The 22,568-nt window shown below is 36.8% G+C and overlaps 1 protein-coding gene across 2 annotated transcripts; it reads left to right on the top strand.

The window, feature by feature from the left end:
* The first annotated feature begins 77 nt into the window (after positions 1-77).
* Positions 78-17,405, top strand: DCAF17 (DDB1 and CUL4 associated factor 17). 2 transcript variants are annotated; one of them, XM_061342573.1, is made up of 14 exons: positions 78-425; positions 1,668-1,771; positions 3,106-3,196; positions 4,138-4,277; positions 5,050-5,128; positions 5,302-5,391; positions 7,574-7,681; positions 8,210-8,315; positions 11,279-11,421; positions 12,788-12,897; positions 13,202-13,289; positions 14,875-14,958; positions 16,378-16,533; positions 16,742-17,405. In XM_061342573.1, exons 1-14 carry the CDS (start codon positions 261-263, stop codon positions 16,928-16,930), a joined length of 1,653 nt encoding a protein of 550 aa, XP_061198557.1. In that variant the 5' UTR covers positions 78-260; the 3' UTR covers positions 16,931-17,405. The 2 variants fall into 2 exon arrangements, with proteins under 2 accessions (XP_061198557.1, XP_061198564.1); XM_061342580.1 differs by lacking the exons at positions 3,106-3,196; positions 4,138-4,277.
* The last annotated feature ends 5,163 nt before the right edge of the window (positions 17,406-22,568 follow it).

Raw genomic sequence — 22,568 nt, 5'->3', positions numbered from 1 at the left:
GCGTTCGCCATGACTCGGCCCTGTGGTGGCGGGGAAGGCACTGTGCGCACCTGACCCCGCCCCGGGACGGGACGGCGTGACCGCAGCGGGATCCCGTCGGAAGGCCTCGGTTTGCGTCTCTCGGGAGTCGGAGAGTGAGGGCCCTTTTCCCGCTTCGCTTCACCTCTCGGCGGTTGGGCTTGGGCCCTACACGGCTGCTCGCTCCGCCAAGAGCGAGCTACAAGTAGGGGTTTACGGCGAACCTGCGCCGAGGCCTGGGAATGTGCCCGCAGGCAGCTGCCGCCGACGGGAGGAGGAGCAGGGCCGCTCCTGGGGCTCACAATGTCTGCCGCCTCCTTACCTGCAGGACCCTTGGCTTTTACGCTAGAGATGCTGGCGTCGCCCACAGAACAAACCTGGGCCTTCTCAGGCAGATAATATGTCAGGTAATGGCAATGCTTTCCGACGCTGGCTGCACCCCTGCGTGTGCCGGCTGCCAGCCGGGTTGGGCTGAGCGTCGGTCAGGTGTTTGAGCAGTCCCTGGTCCACTGACTAACGCGTTTGGGAAGAAAAACGGTGCGGTTTTGCTGAAGGGTGTTATCAATACTTAAACTTATTACATGAGGCTCAGACCTAGAACTGTAGATAGGAATATGCTGTGGAAAAACCACAGAAGCACCTGTAAATCTGATAATCGCATTAGAAGTAGTGTTTTCCGTCACTTATTTCATATGCCAAAATGGCTTATTATTTAATACACATATTCATAGTGTTTGGGGGAGCATCACTGTTAACTCTGAATGGAGTTCTCATGATAAGATAATCAGTAGAGGTCTTCAGGTAAGCACTCCCCTAATGTGTCAGTGAAATCTGTGTTACAGGATAAAAATTAATGCAGTTACAGACTAAAGTGAACTCGATTTTTTAATCAAAACGATTACAATCACTGCCATGCAGTAGCTGATAGAAATGCATTGAAAGTTAATATGAGGAAGTGAGTTGGCAATTGTGTTGCATTGAAAATAGATGTATTGGAAGTTAGCTGAAGTGTCCACTTAATACAACTAGATCAGTGGGCATGCAAAGGTTATTGAAATAAAAATCAGTATGCCTGACTTACACAAATACTTTTGGTTTAATTCTTTTTGGTTTTGTAAGACTGGGACTGTTGTTAATAGTATAGAGCTTCTGATGTCTTTAATGAATGCAAGAAACTTTATGTGAACAGTTTCAGGCACTTTTTGCAAAAAACTACGCACATTTTTCTGGATTTCACACAAAACACTAAAAGCAGAATAGAGTCAAAGGTTAAATAAATTCAGCTAATTACATATAGAAGAGTCATGTACTTATTTACATTCTGAGTTTTAACCTTGATTTTAAAAGTTGCCATTAAAGTTTAGTTGCTAGTTTTAATTTTAATGCAGTCAAAGTAATGAGAAAATATCCGTTACCCATGCTGTCCATAATAGCTAATAAAAGAAGACTTTGTTTCTTTAAAAAGACAAAATTTCCCTATAAAGGTTTTCTCATTTGTTTTGAAAATACGAATCAGATTTCCCTGTATGCATTCAACAGTAAAGGTTCAATTCAAGTAAGTTACTAAGCTGCAGGAGCTAAATAAAATATTTTCTGAAAGCAAGGTTTGTTACAAAATTCATCACTGTTCTAACCACTGTCTGTTTCAGGAAAGTACTAAATTCAAGAACGTTTGGACAACTCATTCTGCATCTCCTATTGCATATGAAAGAGGAAGAATTTACTTAGACAATTACCAGTGCTGTATTAGCAGGTAACATTTACAATTAAAAGTTACCCTGGGTTACGGTTTTAACACTGTGGTTCTGTTTTGGACATTTTGGCAACTTTACTCGTCCAGATAGCGCCTGTGAATTGAGTGGAATTTGTGAACAAAAAAAGCCTAACCAGGAGAATAAATCTTTGTTAAATTATACTCACATGTCACTGTGACTTAATGTGACACCTTCCGTGAAAGAAAGTCTAACTTTCCTGATGGTGTATAACTTCAGCTTTCAGAGCACTTTAATAAGGCTGGAAGTTTATCACCATTTTATAACTTTGCACTAAAAAGCCAAATGAACAATAGTTCTTTGTGATCTGCTAACTAGAAGTGTGCTAAGAATGTATCACAAAATCAGCCTATGTAATAAGCTTGGTACTATGTCTACAAATTCTGCATTAAAGAAGTAAATTATTGTTCATGTAGAAGTATGGTGTGTGCAGTAGTTGCTGGTTTTTGTTTTTGCAGATCAGTTCTCTGATCTGATGTACTCCCCAGCTCCATGATCAGCTGCAGAGACACAGCTTAGGAGGCAGCACAGTGCAGGGCAGGGTGGAGGGAGTCCTGCATACACCAGTCATTGTCCTTGCCCACCCCTCTTGTGAGGGAAGTAGCAGGGAATTGGAGAACTGCAGTGCTGAGTAAGTTGTGATCAGAACAGTTTTGAGACAGTGTCATATGATACATAAAAGACAAATTATTCTGTCACTGTAAACCACTGAAAGTTAATTAAATTAATCTATCACAGCAGAGATCCAAATCTACTTAGCCATGTTTTATTCCTACATTATTGGAATGCTTTCCAGTACTGATTTACCCTGTCTAACATTTTTCAGGTTTATCTTTGTCTCATCCTCTCCCTGAGGGGAAAAACTGTGCGCAGTATGAAGCTTTTATTCTAGTAGTAGGGCTTCTTAAAACAGTATCTGTGCGTGATGCCTTTGTATTATGAAAGGCGACACTGGAAGTGCTTGAGGGGAAGGTTCCAGGATGACTGTTAGTTTCTAGAATATGCTTTCTTTTTAATGTGTATCGCTAAAGTAAGAATGTTACTGTTTGTTATTTGAAAGCAAACAAACAAACAAGACAACCTACAAACCACAAGATATAGGGAAGGTTAGCTTTTAAATATTATATTAGACTAATTATTCTTTATTAGGCTTTATTTTGAGAGCAATTTCAGGTTATATTTGCAAAGTAAAACTAAGATGTTTAGCCTTCTGACCTGCCTAAAGAGAAGACAGGATTTATGAAACTGCGAAATGACTTGTTTATAGAAAGTCGTTTATAAAGTAGACTAATGATTAGCAATCATTTTCCTCCAGCATTGCACAAGAGCCAAGAATACTTTATCAAAAGCCAAAGTGTTCTAAGTCAGAAAAAATAGAAGATGCTTTATTATTGGAATGCCCACTGGTAAGAATACTTTTTACTAGAGCATGGTTGTGCAAAAAACCCGAAGTTAATATCTTTCAGTGAAACCTACTTAGAATAGAGTGTTCTTTCTCTGCAGAATACCCTCTCATTGCTTTTATGGAGCTAGGTCATTTAAGGTTTGCAGTGTGCACTTATTTATTTTGTCTGAATGTTTAGAGGTGTAATTTTCTGAATTTCTTAATGGTGCATTTAAATGGTTTTTTGAGAGCTTTCATGGAAGATTTTGAAGAGTGCCTTTATGCTATGCAATTAACTCCTTTACAACATAATTCCTGTTTAAGCTTTTCTTTATTTTTTAATTACCAAGGGCAGTTTGTTTTCCAAGCTAAAGGTAGTTTTAGTTTTTACCAGCTCTGTTGACATAGAAAACCCAGCAGATATACTGGAGACCCATTGAACAAAAGCTGTTCTGCTGTTTCTAGCTAATAGGTTATATAATTTTCCTCCTCCTTGAGGAAGTTTTCTCTTATCCAGTGCTCACAGAGCTTATGAATATTATTCCCATCCTCGAGTTGCCTGAAAAAAAAGCACTATGAAGAATACCATACTTAGCAGTTACAGTTGAGTTACCACTGAATGTCTTATGCTTTATATATTAAACTTGAACAGTTGTCTCTTGAAGACTGGTAGCAATTAGATCAATAAGCATTTACATGTCATTCTTGCAAGGCAAGGACATTTTAAAGGGTGTCTTTTCCAGAAAAGTAACTGCCTTGCAAAAAGCATGACAACAGATCATGTGATAGCCAGATAACTATTTGGCACGGACATGAGCTTAGAGATCCTGATGTGATTAACAGGCAGCTTTCTGCCTTTAGTTTTTGAGGAATGTGTATTAATTTTTGTTTTCTTCATACTATGTCAAAATGTTATGTATCTTCTTGGTACAAACTTTTTTCTGGTAACCTTTTGTTATGTAGGGGGAAATGCTACCAAGTCTGTCAGACTATAAATCTTCCCTAATAGTCTTGACAGTACAGAACTGGCTTCTACGTCTCTCTGCCGATAGTGGAGAAGTACTGGAAAAAATATACCTAACGGGTTCCTGTTGCAAGTTCAGGTATTAAACATTGACTAGGCTTTATATAATTGACAATCATTAGTACTGTACTGAAGAAACAGAATCATATTTATTTTAGGACCATCCTATGACTGACTGACTTCAGGTTTGTTAGTCTAGCACACTACCTGGAGTACTGTTCTTGCATGCTGTTTTCTATAGAGGAGTTTCAGCAGCTTAAGTGTTCTGCTCTCAAATTTAGTATCAAGTTTCACAAAAGCCACACAATCTAGGCTACTCTTGGCTTTTCTCTTCCAATTTTACAGTGTTTAATATTGGAATAGCAACATACCAGGAGAGGATCTTTAAGAGCTGCAAAAAAGAACTTAATAAAACATAAGAAACACACATTTAAAATTTAAGCCATTTTTAACTTGCAGGTCTCTTTCTCCATAGTCTAGCCATTTTCTTCTTTAAAAGCTGAGCAGTTACTGCTTGTGGTAAACTGCATTTTTTTTTCAGTTCTCAGAAGGAATAATTTCCTTTAGAGTGACGGATAAGAAAGCAGTGATTGATGAAGGGAAGGAGAAAAATTAAGATAGTGAATGTTCATAGTATCAGATTTTTTTCTCACCATTCTGTATGAAATAAGCCATTCCTAGTTCCATGTGTTTTGCATTGTTGCAAACATCACACATCTCAGGCACCCTTCCCAGTTTGCCTGCACACAGGGGTTTGCCTAGTTACAGTAGCTTATATTTTATGTGAAATAATGTACTTATTATTAAATGATTTTAAAATTATTAAGAGAGGCCTTTGTTGTCACAAACAGGTATCTGAGCTGGGATATTCCTCAAGAGTTAATGGTTGTAAAGTCAGCTCAGAATAAGCTCCCTGCAGCAGCACGGCAGGTAAGTTTGTTGAAAAACTCTGTCATTCTTAAATTTTTGCAAAATTGATCAAAAAACATCCGCAAGGACAAAGATGAAGACATTATGCTTTGTTTTATGGTAAAAGATGAAGGTGTCCTACCATTAATAAATACCTGAAGTATGATAATTATATTCAGATTGTTTTTTCCCAGGCAGGTATCCAGCAGTCTGTATTGTTTTATCTTGCTGTATTCCAAGTTTTGCCTCTGTCATTCATTGGAATGCTAGAAATAAACAAAAAGGTAAGTTAATTTCTCTATTATGATATAATGTAGAATATATAATAGGATATAATCATGACCTGTACTGTAGTCATTTGAGAGGCATAGTTTAGGCAATTGCCACAGAATTTCAGAAGGCATAGTTAACAGCTTATAAAAGCATAGTGCCGTGAAACATTAATTAGCAGTAACGTTGGGTTTGTGTCTCATAGGGGCGTTGAGGGGAAGATTCTTAACTTGAGTGACCAGAAGAGAAAATACTTATGCATTCTATTGGGTTATTCTTTTTATATACAGGAAAACATCACCCTTTACTTATAGGAGTCATTAGAATCAGGGAATCCTAAAGTCTACAGACTTCACCTCTTTAAAGAAAGATAGATGTGCCTCTGACCCACTGCTAGTAATAGTCTGAATTCATTGTGCAGTTATGAATGTTTCAGACTTGTATTATCATTGATGCTGAATGGCAGAATATAAATACGTGTCTTGCTTTATCAGACAAGAATGAACAATCTTTCTGAGGCTGGTTTGTGACCTGTAAGTAAGGGTGGATGTATCAGGAAATCTCAAGCCAGATGGCAAGTTTTACCATTCTGTCAAGAGAGCTCTGGATACAGATTGCAAATGGAATAGTACAAACATGGAAACTGTCTTCAAAGCTCTGTGACCCAAGTCTCATTTGGGGTCTAGAGCTATTAGTGGGTTTTGGCTGGTGCTGGGTTGGGTTGAGGCTGTAATTGAGACTAGGCTGGCAAGTGAAGGAGTGGGTTAAACGTTTTTCATTTGGGCCCATGAAAGTTTAGGGACACTCTATTGTTCAAAGTTAGTATTTAGGAGTGGAAAAAATGTTACCAGTATCAAAGGTATTTTCAGTCTGGTTAGGAATGGCATGCAAGATTAATCATGGGCATAACAAGTGAAGTATCTACACATCTACTTCCCCAGTTGGGCCTGTACGGAGTACTTATCAGAGTAATTGTTACAGCTAGGAATAATATCAGGATAGAGTCTGGGATTTGAGAATACATCCAATCAGGGGAAGGAACCAGTGAATAGAATGCCAAACCTGATACAGATCAGTGGAATGTTAGTTAGGATGAGGGTTACCGTTAAGAGACTGCAGAATGCACCTAATGCATCAGCTTTACTGAGATGGTACACCACAATAAATTCTGAGGTCAGACTACATAAGGTCTCAAGTTTAGAGTTGCAAGATTATTAAGAGTTTGTTTCTGGAAGACACTGGGACCTAAGCTAACAAGTGTACTGAGGAGCCATACGACTAAATGAAAGGCAGGATCTCAGGAGTGAGGTTGTCTTTTGGGACCAAACTGATCACAAGACCATTGGGACTTAGAAGTATTACAGCTTTAGGGTGGTGTTTTTTTGGTGTTTCGGTTTTGGGGTTTTGGTTTGGTTTCTGGTTTGTTTGTTTCAGGCTTTTTTAGTTGTTTTAACTCTGTTCTAAGAGTTTTTGACAGTGATCCAGAGTGAAGAAATGAAAACTATATTTCAAAGCATCTCTATTAAAAAAAAAAAAAAACACCAAAAAAACCCCCAAACCGAACTTCACATGTTGTTATTCATTAAATATTCAGAATTGGTTTGTTGAATTTCTCTCAGTGGAGATGTGTTAAGCAGTGGCACAAATTAATACTGTGTAATTATTAATAGGAGTATGTCAGCTTCTCATGTATGTGTCTAATTTGGATTCAGAGAGGATCCTGTGTTCTGTGACAGCTGGATACTGTAGTTTTAGTACAGCTGTACACATAGAGCAGTGATTGACTAGTATTTTACCCAGGTGATGAAGAAAGAATGAAAGATCCGAAATCAGTACTTTTAGATTGAGTTGTTTGCTTTGCTAACATTCCTGTGGGATGCTGCATAATATAGTCTATTCATATATGATAATAACTGGGTAACATAATATGAAGATATACTAGAATTGATTAGAGAATTAATCTGCTTGCAGAATATGGCTAGTCTTACTCCAGGTGTTACTACAGTGCAAACTATTACAGAAACTCAGCAGAGCACCCGAGTTACAGAAAACTTCATGAGCTAAAACACTGCTCATAGGGTTTGGTCAGAATAAAAAAGAAATTGATTGCAAAATTTTGTATTAAGTATTTTGCATTGTCTCTCAATTATTTCTTCCCTAATAGAATCTTTTTCTCTTCCTTTTTTTTTTGTCCAGATATTTGGTAATAGTGTGACAGATGTTGCTGTTTCTAATGGAATACTGATTGTAATGCATAGCATGGGTCTGGTCAGGCTCTATAACTTCCAGGCCATCTTGGAACAGGTAATGAAATATGAAGTTTTTCATACAGTCATGTTATTTGTGGTCAACAAATAAATATTCATGTAACACCACACGGGTACATGGGGAATGTGTCCAAAGGATAGAGTTCTTGGCTGAGTCTATTTACAGTCGGAAGATTTGAAAGGGTACGCTATCAGAAAATTCTGCCCACACCAGTTACAAGTGGCTAAACTTAAGAGGTACAGGTTTATACAGGCACTTCAGCATATACAGAGAGGAGCTATGTAAATGGTAGACCAGGGTGTGCTGCTGTTTACACACCTAGTCTGTAGTTATAGGTGAGTGTTAAGGCTAGAAAATGATGGGCACGGAAGGTTGTTTGATCTGAAACAGAACTGAAGTGAGACTTTTGAGTTTATTTTCTTCCAACCAAAAATCAAATGTTAATTCAAAAGTAAGACATAAAGCAGTATTTAACAAGATCAAGAATGCAGCAGTAACAGTAGTAAAACTAAATGGCAAGTAAGTAAACCTTAATAAAGCTAAATGTTTTGATTGTTTTTTTAGTTCATGGAACAGCCGTTTGATCTGGGACATGAATTCAACTGGAATGGTCAAGCGGGAGTTGTAGGAAAGTATCCATTTGGTCTTCCGTGTAATGTTAAAATAACAGGTATTTATTATCTTTGTATTATCTTGGCTGGTGGTTTTTATGTATTAATTATTACTTATCTCACACCTAGAAAAAAACATTACAATTACTGTACTCATTGTGAGTGTATCTGTAGCTATATTTCTGGGTTTATGTGTTGTTAAAAATGTACTTTGCTTGACTTCTAATTACAAGACTTGATTACATAGGATTTAACTAGAAAACTAGCACAGCAACTAAGCTATTTGAAAAACTTCATAAGCAATGCTTGAAGTGGAAATCTCTCCCAACGGTTGTTTCTCAGGACCAAGGACAAGAGGAAATGCTAGGACTGGTGTTAGTAGCACTCAGAAACAGTATATGGTATGTAAGCAGAGTATGTAAGAACGTTTAATCCGACCAGCAGAGGGAATTCAAGGAGCCTGAATACGATTTGTCTTAGTTGCATTTTGATAATTCTGAGTTGTCAGAAATGTGCCATTTTCAATAAAATTAATTACTGAGGAGAGAACAAATTAAGTATTGAAAACAATTCTTATGCCTCAAATCAGTAACTTTTAAATGTTCTGATTTATGTAATGATTTTAACTTCTCTGAAACCAAGCAATCATTTCTGTTAGTGCATTTGAGATTAAAATTTGGTGCTAAGAATCTTAATGACCAAAGACTGAGACTTTCTTTGAATTTTTTTTTAACTTACTTCAAAAAAAAAAAAAAGTAGGTTTCACCAGTATCAAGTAGTGCTTTTGTTTCTTTAACTTTGAATGTTTCTGTATTAAATGGTTTTTATGGGGGACTGTCCACTTAAAACATTCTTTTGATCTTTCTGCCTGCGAACAACATCAGATAGTAACAGTCAAACCAGACCAGATTAATATAAACCTGAGGAAATACGCAAAGATAAAATACAGATATACATAAAGAGGTCTTTCAGTTATAATGCAATGTTTTATTAAAACAAAGTAATAGGCTGCTATAATTGATGTGTCAGGTTCTGGAAAGGGAAATTTCTCCTCATTTTCCTCTCTGTCTCAGTCTGCAAAACCACAATTTAATGTTAGGGGCCCTGTGGAAAACATGCTGTGGGAGCTTTAACAGGAAACCTAGACCGTATTTGTTCTCATGTCTTACAGATAATTGTATTTTTAGTTTTTAGATCTAAAACCAATGTACTGGAGAAAACATTTCTGATCTTGAATCATATTCAAGAATTTGTAGTTAGGAAGTTTTGAATTCATGACAGACATTTGGCATGGCTGCTTTTTGCAGAAGTTACATTCCTGTGGTTTTTGAGCTGTTTTCTTTTAAGAATGCAATGGCTGACTGACTGTTCAGTGTAATGTAACCTTTCAGTGAGTGAGATTTTAAGTTTCAGAGTTTGAACTTTGATTTGAGGATGGCATAAAAACAGAAAGGAAGATGCCTTGCAGAGATCTTCTCTTTTTTCTTATGTTTAGCACAAATACTTGTTAATGCTGCCAGGAACAGGTTTATGGCTTTATGTTTAGATGAGGCTGGAGAGTTTTTAAGGAAGTGGACAAAGAAGCTCAACTGGAGACTGGAAACAGGCAATGCTAGAGAAAGGACTTACAAGCAATTAGAACAGGGAGTGTTGAGCAACAGTAAGTAACACATAGCAGGAAAGAGGGAATTGAAGCAGCGAAGTCATGCTATCACAGTGGTTTATGTGGCTATGATTCTGCAAATCTTTGCGAAATGAACATAAAAGCATATTTAGCAGCAGCCTGCACTGCTTAAGACTGACTTATTATTGAAATGCATTTAAATCTATCATTTAGTCTACCTGCCAGAATTTTTGAGGGGCCTTGCTCTATATGCTTTATTTAAAAAATCAATAGAATAAAATGTTAACATTTTCTTGACCTATTTTTCATATTCTGACTCATTTTAATATCAGTAGGTCTGCTTATGCTTGCTTCTTCAGCATTCTGTACATTTGCAGCAGATGCCTCATTTCTTTATAACCTATACATTGTACATCTTGCACAGGATCTCCCATTTCCTGTGTGTTAGTCCGAAAGATGACTGGAAGACAGCCACTTTCCAGCTTAGGAAGGACTTAATTTCCATGGGCAGTGAACTAACTTATTTCAATTTAAATGGCTAAGTCGTTGTTAACATGAATGAAGGAAAAACAGAGAAGCAGTCTGTAAACGTAATTTCTGATGTCATGTGTCATTGGTTAGCACCAGTGGCTAGGATCTGGATAATTATCTAGACTAAGCAGGACAAGAACAAGTCAAAATTTTGGGTGACACCTTTGGGACACAAAAGTCCAGATAAGAACCTTGTTTTCTTCACAGCAATTCAGCTTGGGGTTTTATATTCTGCCTATTTAAATGCCTGTTGTAACTGCAGGTTTTTTCACATTTTACCATTTTTTTTTTTCCCTAGCACTTCTCTGTAATGTTAGAACAAGGTGATCTTCACTCTAAAATTGATTTAGTCCTAGCTGCTGTAGAAATTGTTGTTATTTAGCTAGTTGGTAGAAGTTGTGAAGCTCCATGTGGTCCACTTCATTCAAAGATGCTTCTCTCACTTAGTACACAGAAGACTTGTAAAAGTGGCGCATTATGTCTATATAATTTTTCCCAACTGATCTGAAGGGAAAACTGGATACCTTTTGCTATTAATTACAAAAATTACTAGATTTATATTGATTTTATTGATTTTATGAACTCAGTTACAGATTGCACTCTTTGTGGTCCGCTCTATTTTGTTGTATTATGGAAGATTACTGCCTTCTCAGACCTTCATGCTGAACTGCAGATGTATGCCTGGCTGCTAGGTGAGGTAGCATAGCTGGTTCTAGAAAAAAGGCCACATGTAAAAGCCAATGTATTTCCAAGAGTCTTCAAAAGTTCTGAAGAATTAATTGCTTTATCAGCATTTAGAATTGTAAGGATCAATGAAATTATGATTGTTCTACTACTAATGGTGTTAACATTACCAAATATTTGCAGATATCCCACCTTTGCTATTTGAAGCATCTTCTCTGGAGAATGCATTTCAAATTGGAGGTTACCCTTGGCATTATATCATCACACCTAACAAGAAAAAACATAAAGGAGTCTTCCATATTTGTTCTCTGAAAGACAATACTTTGGTAATTCATTCAGATAGCACCTTCTCTCAAATGTATGTGTATCACATTTGTCTTCATGTCTTCTGAGTAGTGCTTGAGATAACAATGCCCTTGTTTTCCAGTATGGGCCTCTCATAGGGATCACCCCACAGTGTTGCATCTACTGTCCAGTGGAGTCATGTGTAAAATGTTTTCTTCTCAATTATTACTGCCTCTAATATTTCATTCATTCCAGTATAACCTTGGCACTGTCAGTGCTACACAGCACTATTCTCTGCTTAGAAGTTAAGGCTAAAGCAAAATCTCATTACCTGATTCCTTGCATAGTAACCTCTTAACACACTACTGACTAGTCATCCTACCAAATGTCATGACTAAAGAACCATTTTAAGTTTCAAGAAATTGCAGAATAAGTTTCTGTAATATTTATAGTTTATCCCTGATTTGTACCTTCTCTCTCTTCCTAGAAAGGTTTTATTACTCAGTTTAATCCAGCATTCCTATTATTTGTGTTTATGTACTATTCATATATATTCTTTCGTGTCTGCTCTCCATCACAGTTTTTATTTGGTATCTGGATTTGACCTGAAGATACTTATGTAACACAAGCAGCTTCTAGGCCTTAGTTCAGGGTTTTTCACTAAAAAAAAACTCCTCTGTAAATGTCCTCATCTTTTTTTCTAGCCTGACCAAATCAATGATCTCTTATTTTCAAAACAGATCTTTCATAACAATAGCTGAAGATCAGTTTTGATTCAAAGGGACCTGTACAATCCTTTCTTGCCTACCTTTTCTCTCTGCGGGTTCATACATTTGAAAATTTGAATGATCAGGGTCAGCTAAATTTAACAGCAAAAATCCACTGCCAAAATCCAAAGATTTTGACCAGCTTGCAGCTGAAATCCCAAGCTGTCCCAGGCTTATATGCTCCACAAATAATTTGCACAAAAGAGGCTGAGCCTGAGGTTTGAAGCTCAAGTCAGGCCTTGTGCTAATGCTTTCCCTTGTTTTGACGTATCTCATGTCTTTGACACTCACGTTGCTGGACATGTTGAAGTGTTTGCAGAGTGTACACTAAATCTTGATTTTGTTTAGTTTCAGGAGAGGTAGGACATGTATAGCCGTGGTACAAGGTTATTGCTTATTGCAAATGAAAAAAGTTGAAACTGTTCCATGGATTATCTTGAGACTTGGAACTGACTCTGTTGTTGTTGTTATTGTTATTATTATTCCACTGGCATCCTTTCTGGTCATGATTAGGGGCATTACTTAAAAACCTTCAGAAGTATGTGGATAGGAGCTCAGTATTTCCTCTTTAATTAGAGCTTTAATTAGATCTTTGAGACTTTCAAAATACTAATATTCGAGCTTTCCCTTGCTTCTTCAGGCAAAAAATGGCATCCAGGATATGAAATGCTGTTCACTGGAACCTGATTGGATATATTTCCATCCAGATATGTCAGGTAGAATAATCCACGTGGGACCAAATTTGGTAAAGTACGTGCCGTTTTTTCTCAGATCTTATTTTACTAGAGGAGAAATTGTATAACTGCACAAATTCATTAGTTTGAAAATTTGCAGGCCAAAAGACTCATCAAGCCTTAGAAACTATAAATTTATTAATCTGTTAAAAATGATCAAGGACCACTCTTAAAATTTTACTGATAAATTAAAAAAATAATTCATTTCCATTTCAGTTATTTCTGATGTTTTAATATACCTGTTTTTTTTTTAATTATAGAAGTGTTGTAGGTGGACTATAATACATGACTTATTTTGTAATTTCTGGGGTTTTTTGTAGGGTCTTGAAGCTTAAGGAAGTTAAAAATAATACAAATCAGATGGAGATTACAGAAGATTTTACAATTATGGCCAACAGAGAAAACTGTGTGAGTTTAGAGTCTGAGATCACCATGTATGATTTTGAGCAATACACAGGGGTTTTGTGTATGTGAGTAACCACTGTGGTTTATGTTTAACTTGGAGTTTATTGAAGGACTTTAAGCTGAATGAAAAAAAAAACATCTGAAAGCAGTAACACTTTCAGGATGGCTTTCTGAAACCTCCGGTCTTTTCTTTAGTTTTCAATATCGTTCACTGTGTGTAGTATAACCATGTATCATTGACATAAAACATACTTTCGTGTACTTGAAAGATACTGACAGCTTTCCTTCAAAAGAAGGTGCCACCAAGTGATAGTTGTGTGAATCTCTGGTGCTTGGGTAAATTGATCATGCAAATGCTATAAATGTTTAAAGTCTCATAACTTATGGGTAAGTCTTCATAAGACAACAAAGATAATACATTGCTTCCAAAAGTCTATTTCTTTTCCTGGCCATGCGCATATGTCACTCCCATGTGATGGGTTTGACATTTATCTAACCCTTAGTGAGCTGAATCAGTGCACTAAAATAATAGAATAATAACCTAGTGGAAAAGGTAAGTACTTTCCTGCTTGCTTGTTGTGTGGAACTGGAGCTGGAACAGAATTGAATCATCAGTGGATGAGAAGAGTGCAGAAAGGTAGAACTGAGTGGCAAGGGTATGATTTAAACTTCCTAATAGAAATGGCTTGTTAAATCACCCAGGTTGTTTCCTGAAATCTTTTGTGATTTTGTGACAATCTAAATGTCAAAAAGGTTAAAGAGCATACTCATGAAGAGTTTTTGGCAGTGCATGGAACTGTAATATTGCTTCAGCACACAATGTCTTGTCTTAGATAAAAGCAGGTTTTGATAGTTTGAGTACTTAAAGTCCCTGGAAGTTAGCGGTACTAATTTTGAAGCTTCTGCAGAAAAAAGTTTGTGTATTAACAATCTGCACTGTACTAACTCAGGAATAAAACTTCCACTGAATTCAGAAACTACAAGCCTTGTCATCTAATGATCTTCGTACGTATGGGGTTTTAGGGTTTCTTTAGATAATTTCTGTTGCAGTAAGAGCAAAGAAATACAAGTTCCAATCCTGCCTGTGCTGTGCCTTTTCTTTTTTGACTTCCATTAAGACTTTTATACCCCAATTTTGAATGTTTCTGCTGTTACTGAAGCCCAGTGGAAGCAGCTGAGATGGTTTAAGATGCTACTTTCCCCATCTTCTGGAAGTAAGAGTTTAAGAAACAAATTGGTGATGACTTAGCTGTCAGTTGTCACTCCAGCATCTTTGGCTCCAGATACTTCTGTTCTGAAAATTATGGTAGCTGAGAACCTTTGCCACCTTTATACAGGACTGAGAACCTTTGAATATGTGTAAATATAAATGTAAATGATACCTCAATTAAAGCTCCAGAGTTCATGAACCCTCATGAAGGAGAGAGAGCAGCATTAGAGCCATGCATAGCTAATGAGTAAAACAAGACTGGAGAGATTAAAACAAGGTCAGGAAGCAAAAGATATGAAGTAGATACATTGTCAAATAGATAGGGAAAAAATAAAATGATTCAAAGCCTAGAGCCACTTTTTTTCTTTTTCTCCAAAGGTAAATAACACTATTACTGTAACAGCTTCTGGTCGAGTGGTGAAAAAGCGTTTTAACCTGCTGGATGATGACCCAGAGCAAGAGGTAACTGATGTAGTGAGTCAGAGCAGTTTATGGATTAAAAAGTTTAGCTAGCTGGAAGTCATTCTTACTTCAGGTGCAGTGGCTGTAACCATTAAATGTGTTAATCTTTGAGTTCTTTATTCCTCTTCTGTGACTGTCTTTGTCTTCTTAACTTCTGATAACTTATTTTCCCTTTTCTGTCTGTCATCTTTTCTCCTTGGTTGACATTCGTGCTTTGGCATCAGTTTTTAAGAACTGTTCTTATGCCCCATGATACTGTCATAACTCCATGCAACTTCTGTGGCATAGAAACGATATGTTAATGTGATGAACTGTTACTTCTTCAAACATTTCCTTTAAATATTACTTTTAAAGCACTTTATGAAATGAAAGAAAAATATTTGTTTTTTCTCTGCTTTACGTTCCTCTAGTCTTTGATATAGTATCTCTAAATTATGTTTTTCTCTTCCAGTTACTTTGATTGGATTTCAGGATAAGGTATTTAACATCTTAAGTAACTGCTTCTTGAGTGAAAATACCATATGCGTTGGTGCTGAGTCTTCAGGAGCTTATGAAGAATATTTTGTAGCTGTCTATCTAGAGCTGGAGCTGTAATTGACATAAGCACAACAGTTAAAATTCATTCATTTCTGGCAGTCACTTCTTTTTTTCTAAAGAAATAGATTTTACTATGGTAAAAATACAGGACAGTCCAATATAAGCCTTAAGATTTGCAGTTCATTTGTATCTACTTTTTTTTTTAACCATAATAAAAGTTAGAGTCTGCATTCTATTTTTTCCCTACTGCTACACTTTATTTGTGATTCCAATAGATATTTTTTGTTACAGAAGAAAAAGATTGGCTTGAGTTTAAAGAGTGTATTATGAGGTTTATGACAGTGAGATAGAGGCAACTAAGACAGTTCACAATCTTCACCTTTTGATCTCAGTTCTTCACTGCCATGTACTCTGTGGAGCAAGAGAGTTCCAAGAAGACAAACAGGTGTTCACGTGAATGGAATTACCCTAAGATCCCTATCCCTTCAAAACCAGTCATGGTTTTAAGCTATGCTGTCTCTAGCATGTCTGCTTCAAAAGAGGGAATGGAGTTTAAATGTTTCTTCTGCCACTTTCAAAGTACTTTTTTTTTCTATTTTCTGTATGGTATATGTGAAATACTTGCAAATTAGGATTTTTCTTCTAGGATCACTTTCTCCTCTCCTGTCTTAAGGAATTTTGCTGAAATACATTGGGTAACTCATGTTGGGAAAGATGTCTGTTGGATATCAGGCTGGCAAAGTTTTCTTTATCAGACCAGAAGACTTAATGAACAATTTTTCCAATTCTGCTTCCACCTGAAAGAAAAAGAGCTATGCAATTTAGGTTGAGGGGAGTGTGAATTTGTTTGATTTGTAAACTTGAGGTTTTGTTTTTTCTAAGACATTCAAAATTGTGGACTATGAAGATGAATTGGATTTATTATCCATTGTGGCAGTCACTCAGATAGGAGCTGATGGCAGAGCACACCTTGACTTTCATTGTAATGAACGTGGGATTCTACTTAAGAGTATTCCATTACTGGAGTCCTGGGATGTGGTGAGGAGAATTCCTGTCTTTTATTTATGTTAACACTTCTCTATACCCATTTACTTACCAACTCCTGTGTGATCGTGGAGGTCAGCAGTGTTACATATATTTTTGTTCCCCAAGGGAACAGGAATAATAGTGTGAGTATAGCGAGTTCTGGAAACAGAGACTAAAGTCTCTTCTGTTTTTTGTTGTTGTTGTTTGTTTCTCATTTCAGACTTACAGTCATGAAGTTTACTTTGACAAGGACCTTGTTCTGCATATAGAACAGAAGCCTAACAGGAGGTTCAGTTGTTATGTTTACCAAATGGTCTGCGATACTGCAGAAGATGATGAATGTTCAAGCCATGAAAAAACAGAAAAGGTGTTCTGTACAAAACAAGGGAGAATTTTTGAATATATTTAAGCCATGAACAACTACAGAGACTTCAATTTGGATGTTATTTAAGGACTTCATACATCTAAAGTAGTCAACTACTGTTTTTAAGGCAGGATTTAACCTTAACATTTTGTACTACTGCATAAAGTTTTGGTTTTTTTTCCCCTGTAACATTCATTGCACACTTGTCCATAGTCCATGGCGCTTTTCAGTTCATCATTAATGCTAGATGCAGCATTTATTGCTTCTCTTCAACAATTGGACCGGAAGACTGGATATCAAGGAAAGATGTGGACTTACAGATCATCTACCACCTGCTGCACTCTGTCTTATGAAGTTTCACCTATACAGCTTTTAATACAGACTGCTTAATTAAACAAAGTATGTAGAACTGTGTAGGATAAATTTTATATGTAGTATGAAAATCGCAGTGTTACCATTAATCAGCTTAGACAGATTTCTTCTGTTGGCTTTGTGTGAGAAATAAAATCAATTAAGTTTTCTGGTTATGTTTGGTTTTGTCTAAAGAGAAGTATTAATTATGTATTGTTACTGACTTTTATATATATATCTTTGTTTCTATATTTGTGTATATATATATATATATATATATGTGTAACACCAAGAGATTCTCTGTTTTATCCTGTATCAAGGCTCAGTTGTTCAGTATGAGACAAAGCTACCACATGTCCTGTCTGGTCATTATGTGAAGCCTGTCACCTGGGATTCATGAGGGTTCCATGTGGTGTATTTAGATTCTGCAGAATGCAAACTTCCATTTTAAATTAAAAAAGAAACAAAACAACAACACAACAGCAAAATCCAGGCTGTAGACCTCATGGTTGTAAAGTGTTTCCAAGTGCAAGCCAAGGCTGGGCTGAGAAGAGCAGCTCTTGGAGGGATGACCAACAGCCTATTTCTTATTACCACCACCACTGTCATCAGCATGGTAACTGTAAACCCAAATACTTATTTTCACTCCCAAGTTTTACTCGTAAAGGGTAAATCATTCTAGCTGATGCAACAGTAAAGAGCTTCAAGACTATAAAAATTACCTATTGTGAGTTTTTATAAAAAGTGAAATTCAATTGTGGGAAGCAAAAAGCAACACAAAACACCTAAGAAGTTAGAACAGTAGACATGAAGAGCAGCAGTAACACTATTTCTACCCTAGCTTCCGTAAGGTTTCACTTATCCAGGAAAGACCACCTGTCCATTATCTGCTATTTACATAAGTATGTAAAGAAAATCTGAGGCTAAAAACTAATACAAATCTATACTCTTGAGTCAGAAGATCCAGCTCTTAAGCAGATACTGATATTTCATGCTCATTTCTGTTTGGATTACTAAAGCAGTTCCTCCCAAAGCAAGACATAAAAGTTTCATTTTTTATTAAGTAGTGCAAGTACTGCTCATGGCAATCAGCTGTAGTGTTCCAATGACTGTTTTTAAAATATTGCAGATGTTTCCAGTTATATTCTGCTAAATTAACCATTATACATTGGTATCTATCTTGAAGAATGCAGCAAATTGTAATGACCAAAAGGCAGCCCAGACTTTGAAGAAGATTATGGGACTTGTCTAAAAAATTCTGTCACTCCAAATATAGTGTTGCTGCACTACAGGCAGTGGCAGGTGTGCCATCCAGGAAGGTTACATGTAGACATTTTCATCTAGAAACAGGAGAGATGTTTCTGTAAAGCTGTTTAAGAACACGGAATCCAGAATGACCATCCCTGAATACCTCTATGAGTGTATTCACAGCTGGGACACACCAGAGAAGCAGAATCACTAAATGCTTATGGGTTGTGCTTTTCAGTATGTGAACAGCAGTGTTGCCTTCTGTACTTCCATTTAAATGGGAGGAAAATCCACAAGCTAGTATTTTTATACACTGTGAAAAATAACCCTCTGTCCAAACCAAACACGAATACCCGTATGCTTGGTGGCAGCCAACCTCAATCAACAGCTTTTATTTCAAGTTAAATTTTTAAACAAAACCCATCCACCAGAAAAAGGTAGTATGTTACTTTGCCAGGAGATTTTGTATGTAAGCATTTTTCAGTCGCTGTTGCAGACATGGCTGTACTATTGTGCAGTATCCAATTCTTATGAAATTTGAATAAATGCATTAGGTCTGACCTGTAGACCTACAGATTTATGTCCATGTATGATGATTCTAGAGCACTTATCTTTCTCTTTTTCATAATGTAAATTAGGTACTTGGAAATCTCTTACACAATCTGAATAATTCACTATGCTAAAGAATAACAGGATTTGTGAAGTGGAGAAATTCTGAGGATTCTCATGTGGTTTTCATTACAGAGGAATAAATATTCTTGTGCACATGCTCAGCATACTTATCTTTGCAAGCACCAAAGTGTGACATTAGTATAAGAAAAGAGAAACAAAATTGCTTTGAAAAAAAAACAGAAAATTGCTTTGAAAAACTTCTTCAAATGTAGTTTACTTCCCAATTATAAATTCAGAAATTAAGATTAATAAAATAGAGAAGTCAAAAATTCTTCACTTCTCATAGGCAGCACCTAACTGCCTTATGACCAGGAAAGCCATTTACTGCTAGTTTTCTGTGTTAGAAAAATCAGACTAAGGAATTATTAGTGTGGAATTCTGAGTTCCCTTACTTCCTGTGTATTTCAGGGGTGCTTACCACTCACGTCACGGCTTCCAGAGGCTGCAGACACAGCCTCAAGTAATGAGATCAAATGCAGTTTCAGCTGGACCAAGTGCATACTTGAACAGATTGAACCTGAAAAGCTCACACTTCCATTATTATCACTAGCCCTAGATGCCCAAGGGAAAAAGAATATATGCATATACTCATATATATAAATGTAAATATATATATATGTGTGAATTATTAACATGAATAAAGATTTTCAAACGTGTATTTGAAACATTTAATGGATCTTAGCCTCTTTTGCCAACATTCCCAATTAGGTAACTTCACCCAAACATTCTGCGTTGTCCAAGTGGAGAAATGTTTCTTTATTATTTTTTTTCTGGATATGTCTGGTTACTTTAACAGCACAGTTTCTGGCTCATTTTATTCTCATTTTGGTTTTTATTTTCCTCTTGTTATTGAGAAAAATACCATTTATATTACTTAACAGTAACTGAAGACTGCCAAAAACTCACCAGCAAGAAACTTCTTTTCCTTACGGAACTGTGGCAGCTATCCCACACGATGGAACAGCTAATAAACAAATTAATTTGCTTCCCAGTTACAATAAAGCCTGCTATTAGGAGTATCTGCCAAAAAGGACACCTGTAAAGGGTGGCGTGTAGCCTGGGTGTTTTCTTAAACAACAGTTGTGAGGAACTGCTGTTAGCTGCTACAAGCAAAGCCCCTGGCACTCTGCCTGCGAAAGTGAAAGTGTTGATCTAGTAAGTAAAAAGGTCATGGACTAATGAATTCATGTTGTGTTTCACCTATGGTTGTTTGATACAAGCTTTCTGCTGTTGCCAGTATGTACCAAACTAAATGATATGAGTGAAAAACGGGAAGGTACAGTCAAAATGTGATTTTCTAAGGCTGAACCACAAAAGAATTTATAGAACAGCAACTGCGTTCTTTCATAACTGCCAAGTATTGCTACAGCCACCAGTACAAAACCTTTAAAGAGCTCTTTTTCTGGAAGGTGTGTGAATTGATTGGATGTGTATGTAGCAATGCCTCACTAATAATAATTGCATGGCGTATTTGAACCTTCTCTGAACCTTTTATTTATCTCCATGAACTGGATAATTTTAATTAGCTCCTGCTACAACAAAGAGTTCAGGCACTTCCTGCAAAGATGTTACTTTTGAAGAATGGATGAATAGTATCACGACTGTCAAATAGCCCTGTGCAGACTTGCAGAAAGTTTCTGTGTATAGACATGAATTCCAGGTGTCTCTCCTCATACACAGACCAAATCGGTTATGAGTACTAAAAGAATGAAACAGGTATTCCAGTATTTACATACATGTTAGAGATATTTAAGGGAGCATCTTTGTTTTGCAGCAATTTCACAACCTTAGATTTTCAGAGGACCAGTTGAAACTCTCCGCTTGCTAGACTTGGCATTTACGCAACTGTAACTTTAGTATTTATTTCTGCTTTACTGAAGTTACAAAATTATAACCAAAATGACCTTGAGGAGTGCTAAAAGAATTTTCTGTTAACACATTCTAATGATGCATAGATGAAATAAATTTAAAGTAGTCAAAGTGCTTGCTTTGAATAATAAGAAATTAAAACGAACTGCAAAAGTAGGCATTTTGTCTTGTTTTGGTTTGTTTGAAACAAAAGGAACTAGGTGTCCTACCAGAGTGGAGATTTCCAATGATACAGTTATTAACAACTGCTTTGGCTAGTATAGCTTAACAACTTACTTAGTAAGCTGATAGTACAAATACCTTATTCCTGCCTGACTGGGGAAGGAATATTGTCTTCTTAGGAATATTGTATTTTTAGGTAAGAGTAAGTGCACATTCTTCTCAGGAAGAGATAAAGGAAGCATGGAGGGGGAACATAAAATTGACTGGAATTACTCTGCAGAGTGGTTCAAGAGCTCCGGCTTACTTCAGATGTTGCAGGAGAAGCAAAGCACTCCACGTGATCCACAGTATTGCAGGCTCACCATCAGTCCCCAGTAACAGCTGCTTGCCAGAAGCCAGATGGGAAAATTATTCTGTTAACATGTTTACTTGGATTCCTCACATTCAGACTCATACATTGGCAGTTTTCCTGATTATCTTCTGGACCTGCAGTTAGTCTCAACTTTGGGTATGTACATGTGTTGCCTGCCTTTAACACACGACTTGAAGCGTGGTTGTGGCATATTTCTATGCTCTGGGGCAGACATCTAGGAAACTACCAGCTGTTCACGCTATGCTCTTCCTATTTTGGCCCTTCATAACACCACTGCCACTTCTTTCTACTGCCAGCCTTTCTACTTAAACAGAATCATTTTTTATTTTTCCACTTCATTATGACATCTCAGTGATCAGCTACCTGAACAGAGAAGCAAAAATGGGATCCCAGAAGTGCTACCCCATCTTTATCTGCATTTGATAAATGTAGGAGTTTCTCAGTCAGTGCCTAGGGACTGAAAAGATAGGAAGGATCGATTTCTCTTGATAAGATGTATTTGAGCATAAAAAGAGTGCACATCTTGTCTTTCTTTTGTCATTAAGTACATACTTACTGACAAGGCTGCTGAGCAGAGGGGAAGAAAATGAGAAAATTAAATCAAAAGGGCCAGCAGTAAAATTCTGTAATTTTCCTTTGGCAGTTCCAACAACTGCTCCATGGTTCTGTAATTTTCAAGAATTTTTACAAAAGACCTTAAATTATTAGAAAAATATTTTACAACTCATGGAAGCAAAGTGCCTATAGATTGAAAGAGAATAAAGGGTTTTATTGCACAGGTAACAATGACTGGCCTACAACTGGTATAGAATTGGACAAAAGCTGCCCTATGTGCCACCTTCTGTCTCAGCAAAAGCTCTCTCCGGGGTGGAGAGTAGGTAAAGATTATTTCTAGGAAGGGTCCCATTCCACAGTCAGAATTTCTGCAAAGATAAATTAGTGATGCCCTCAATAGAAAAGGTCAAATGGTTCTGATGCTTCAACATGGAACTCAGTGACAAAAAAGGT

The sequence above is a fragment of the Neopsephotus bourkii genome, unplaced genomic scaffold (genome assembly GCF_033783945.1).
Source record: "Neopsephotus bourkii isolate Nb327-2 ecotype Australia unplaced genomic scaffold, CSIRO-AGI_Nbou_v1 NB_196, whole genome shotgun sequence".
Classification (NCBI taxonomy): domain Eukaryota; kingdom Metazoa; phylum Chordata; class Aves; order Psittaciformes; family Psittacidae; genus Neopsephotus; species Neopsephotus bourkii.
Note: the sequence above shows the minus strand (reverse complement) of the source record. Positions and strands in the feature narration are given on the sequence as shown.

Bases quoted from the DNA above. Each gene is read 5' to 3' on its own strand.
- DCAF17 (XM_061342573.1), top strand. From the start codon at position 261: ATGTGCCCGCAGGCAGCTGCCGCCGACGGGAGGAGGAGCAGGGCCGCT. The intron at 5,129-5,301 runs GTAAGTTTGTTG...GTTTTTTCCCAG, and splicing joins TCCCTGCAGCAGCACGGCAG to GCAGGTATCCAGCAGTCTGT. The intron at 5,392-7,573 runs GTAAGTTAATTT...TTTTTTGTCCAG, and splicing joins TGCTAGAAATAAACAAAAAG to ATATTTGGTAATAGTGTGAC.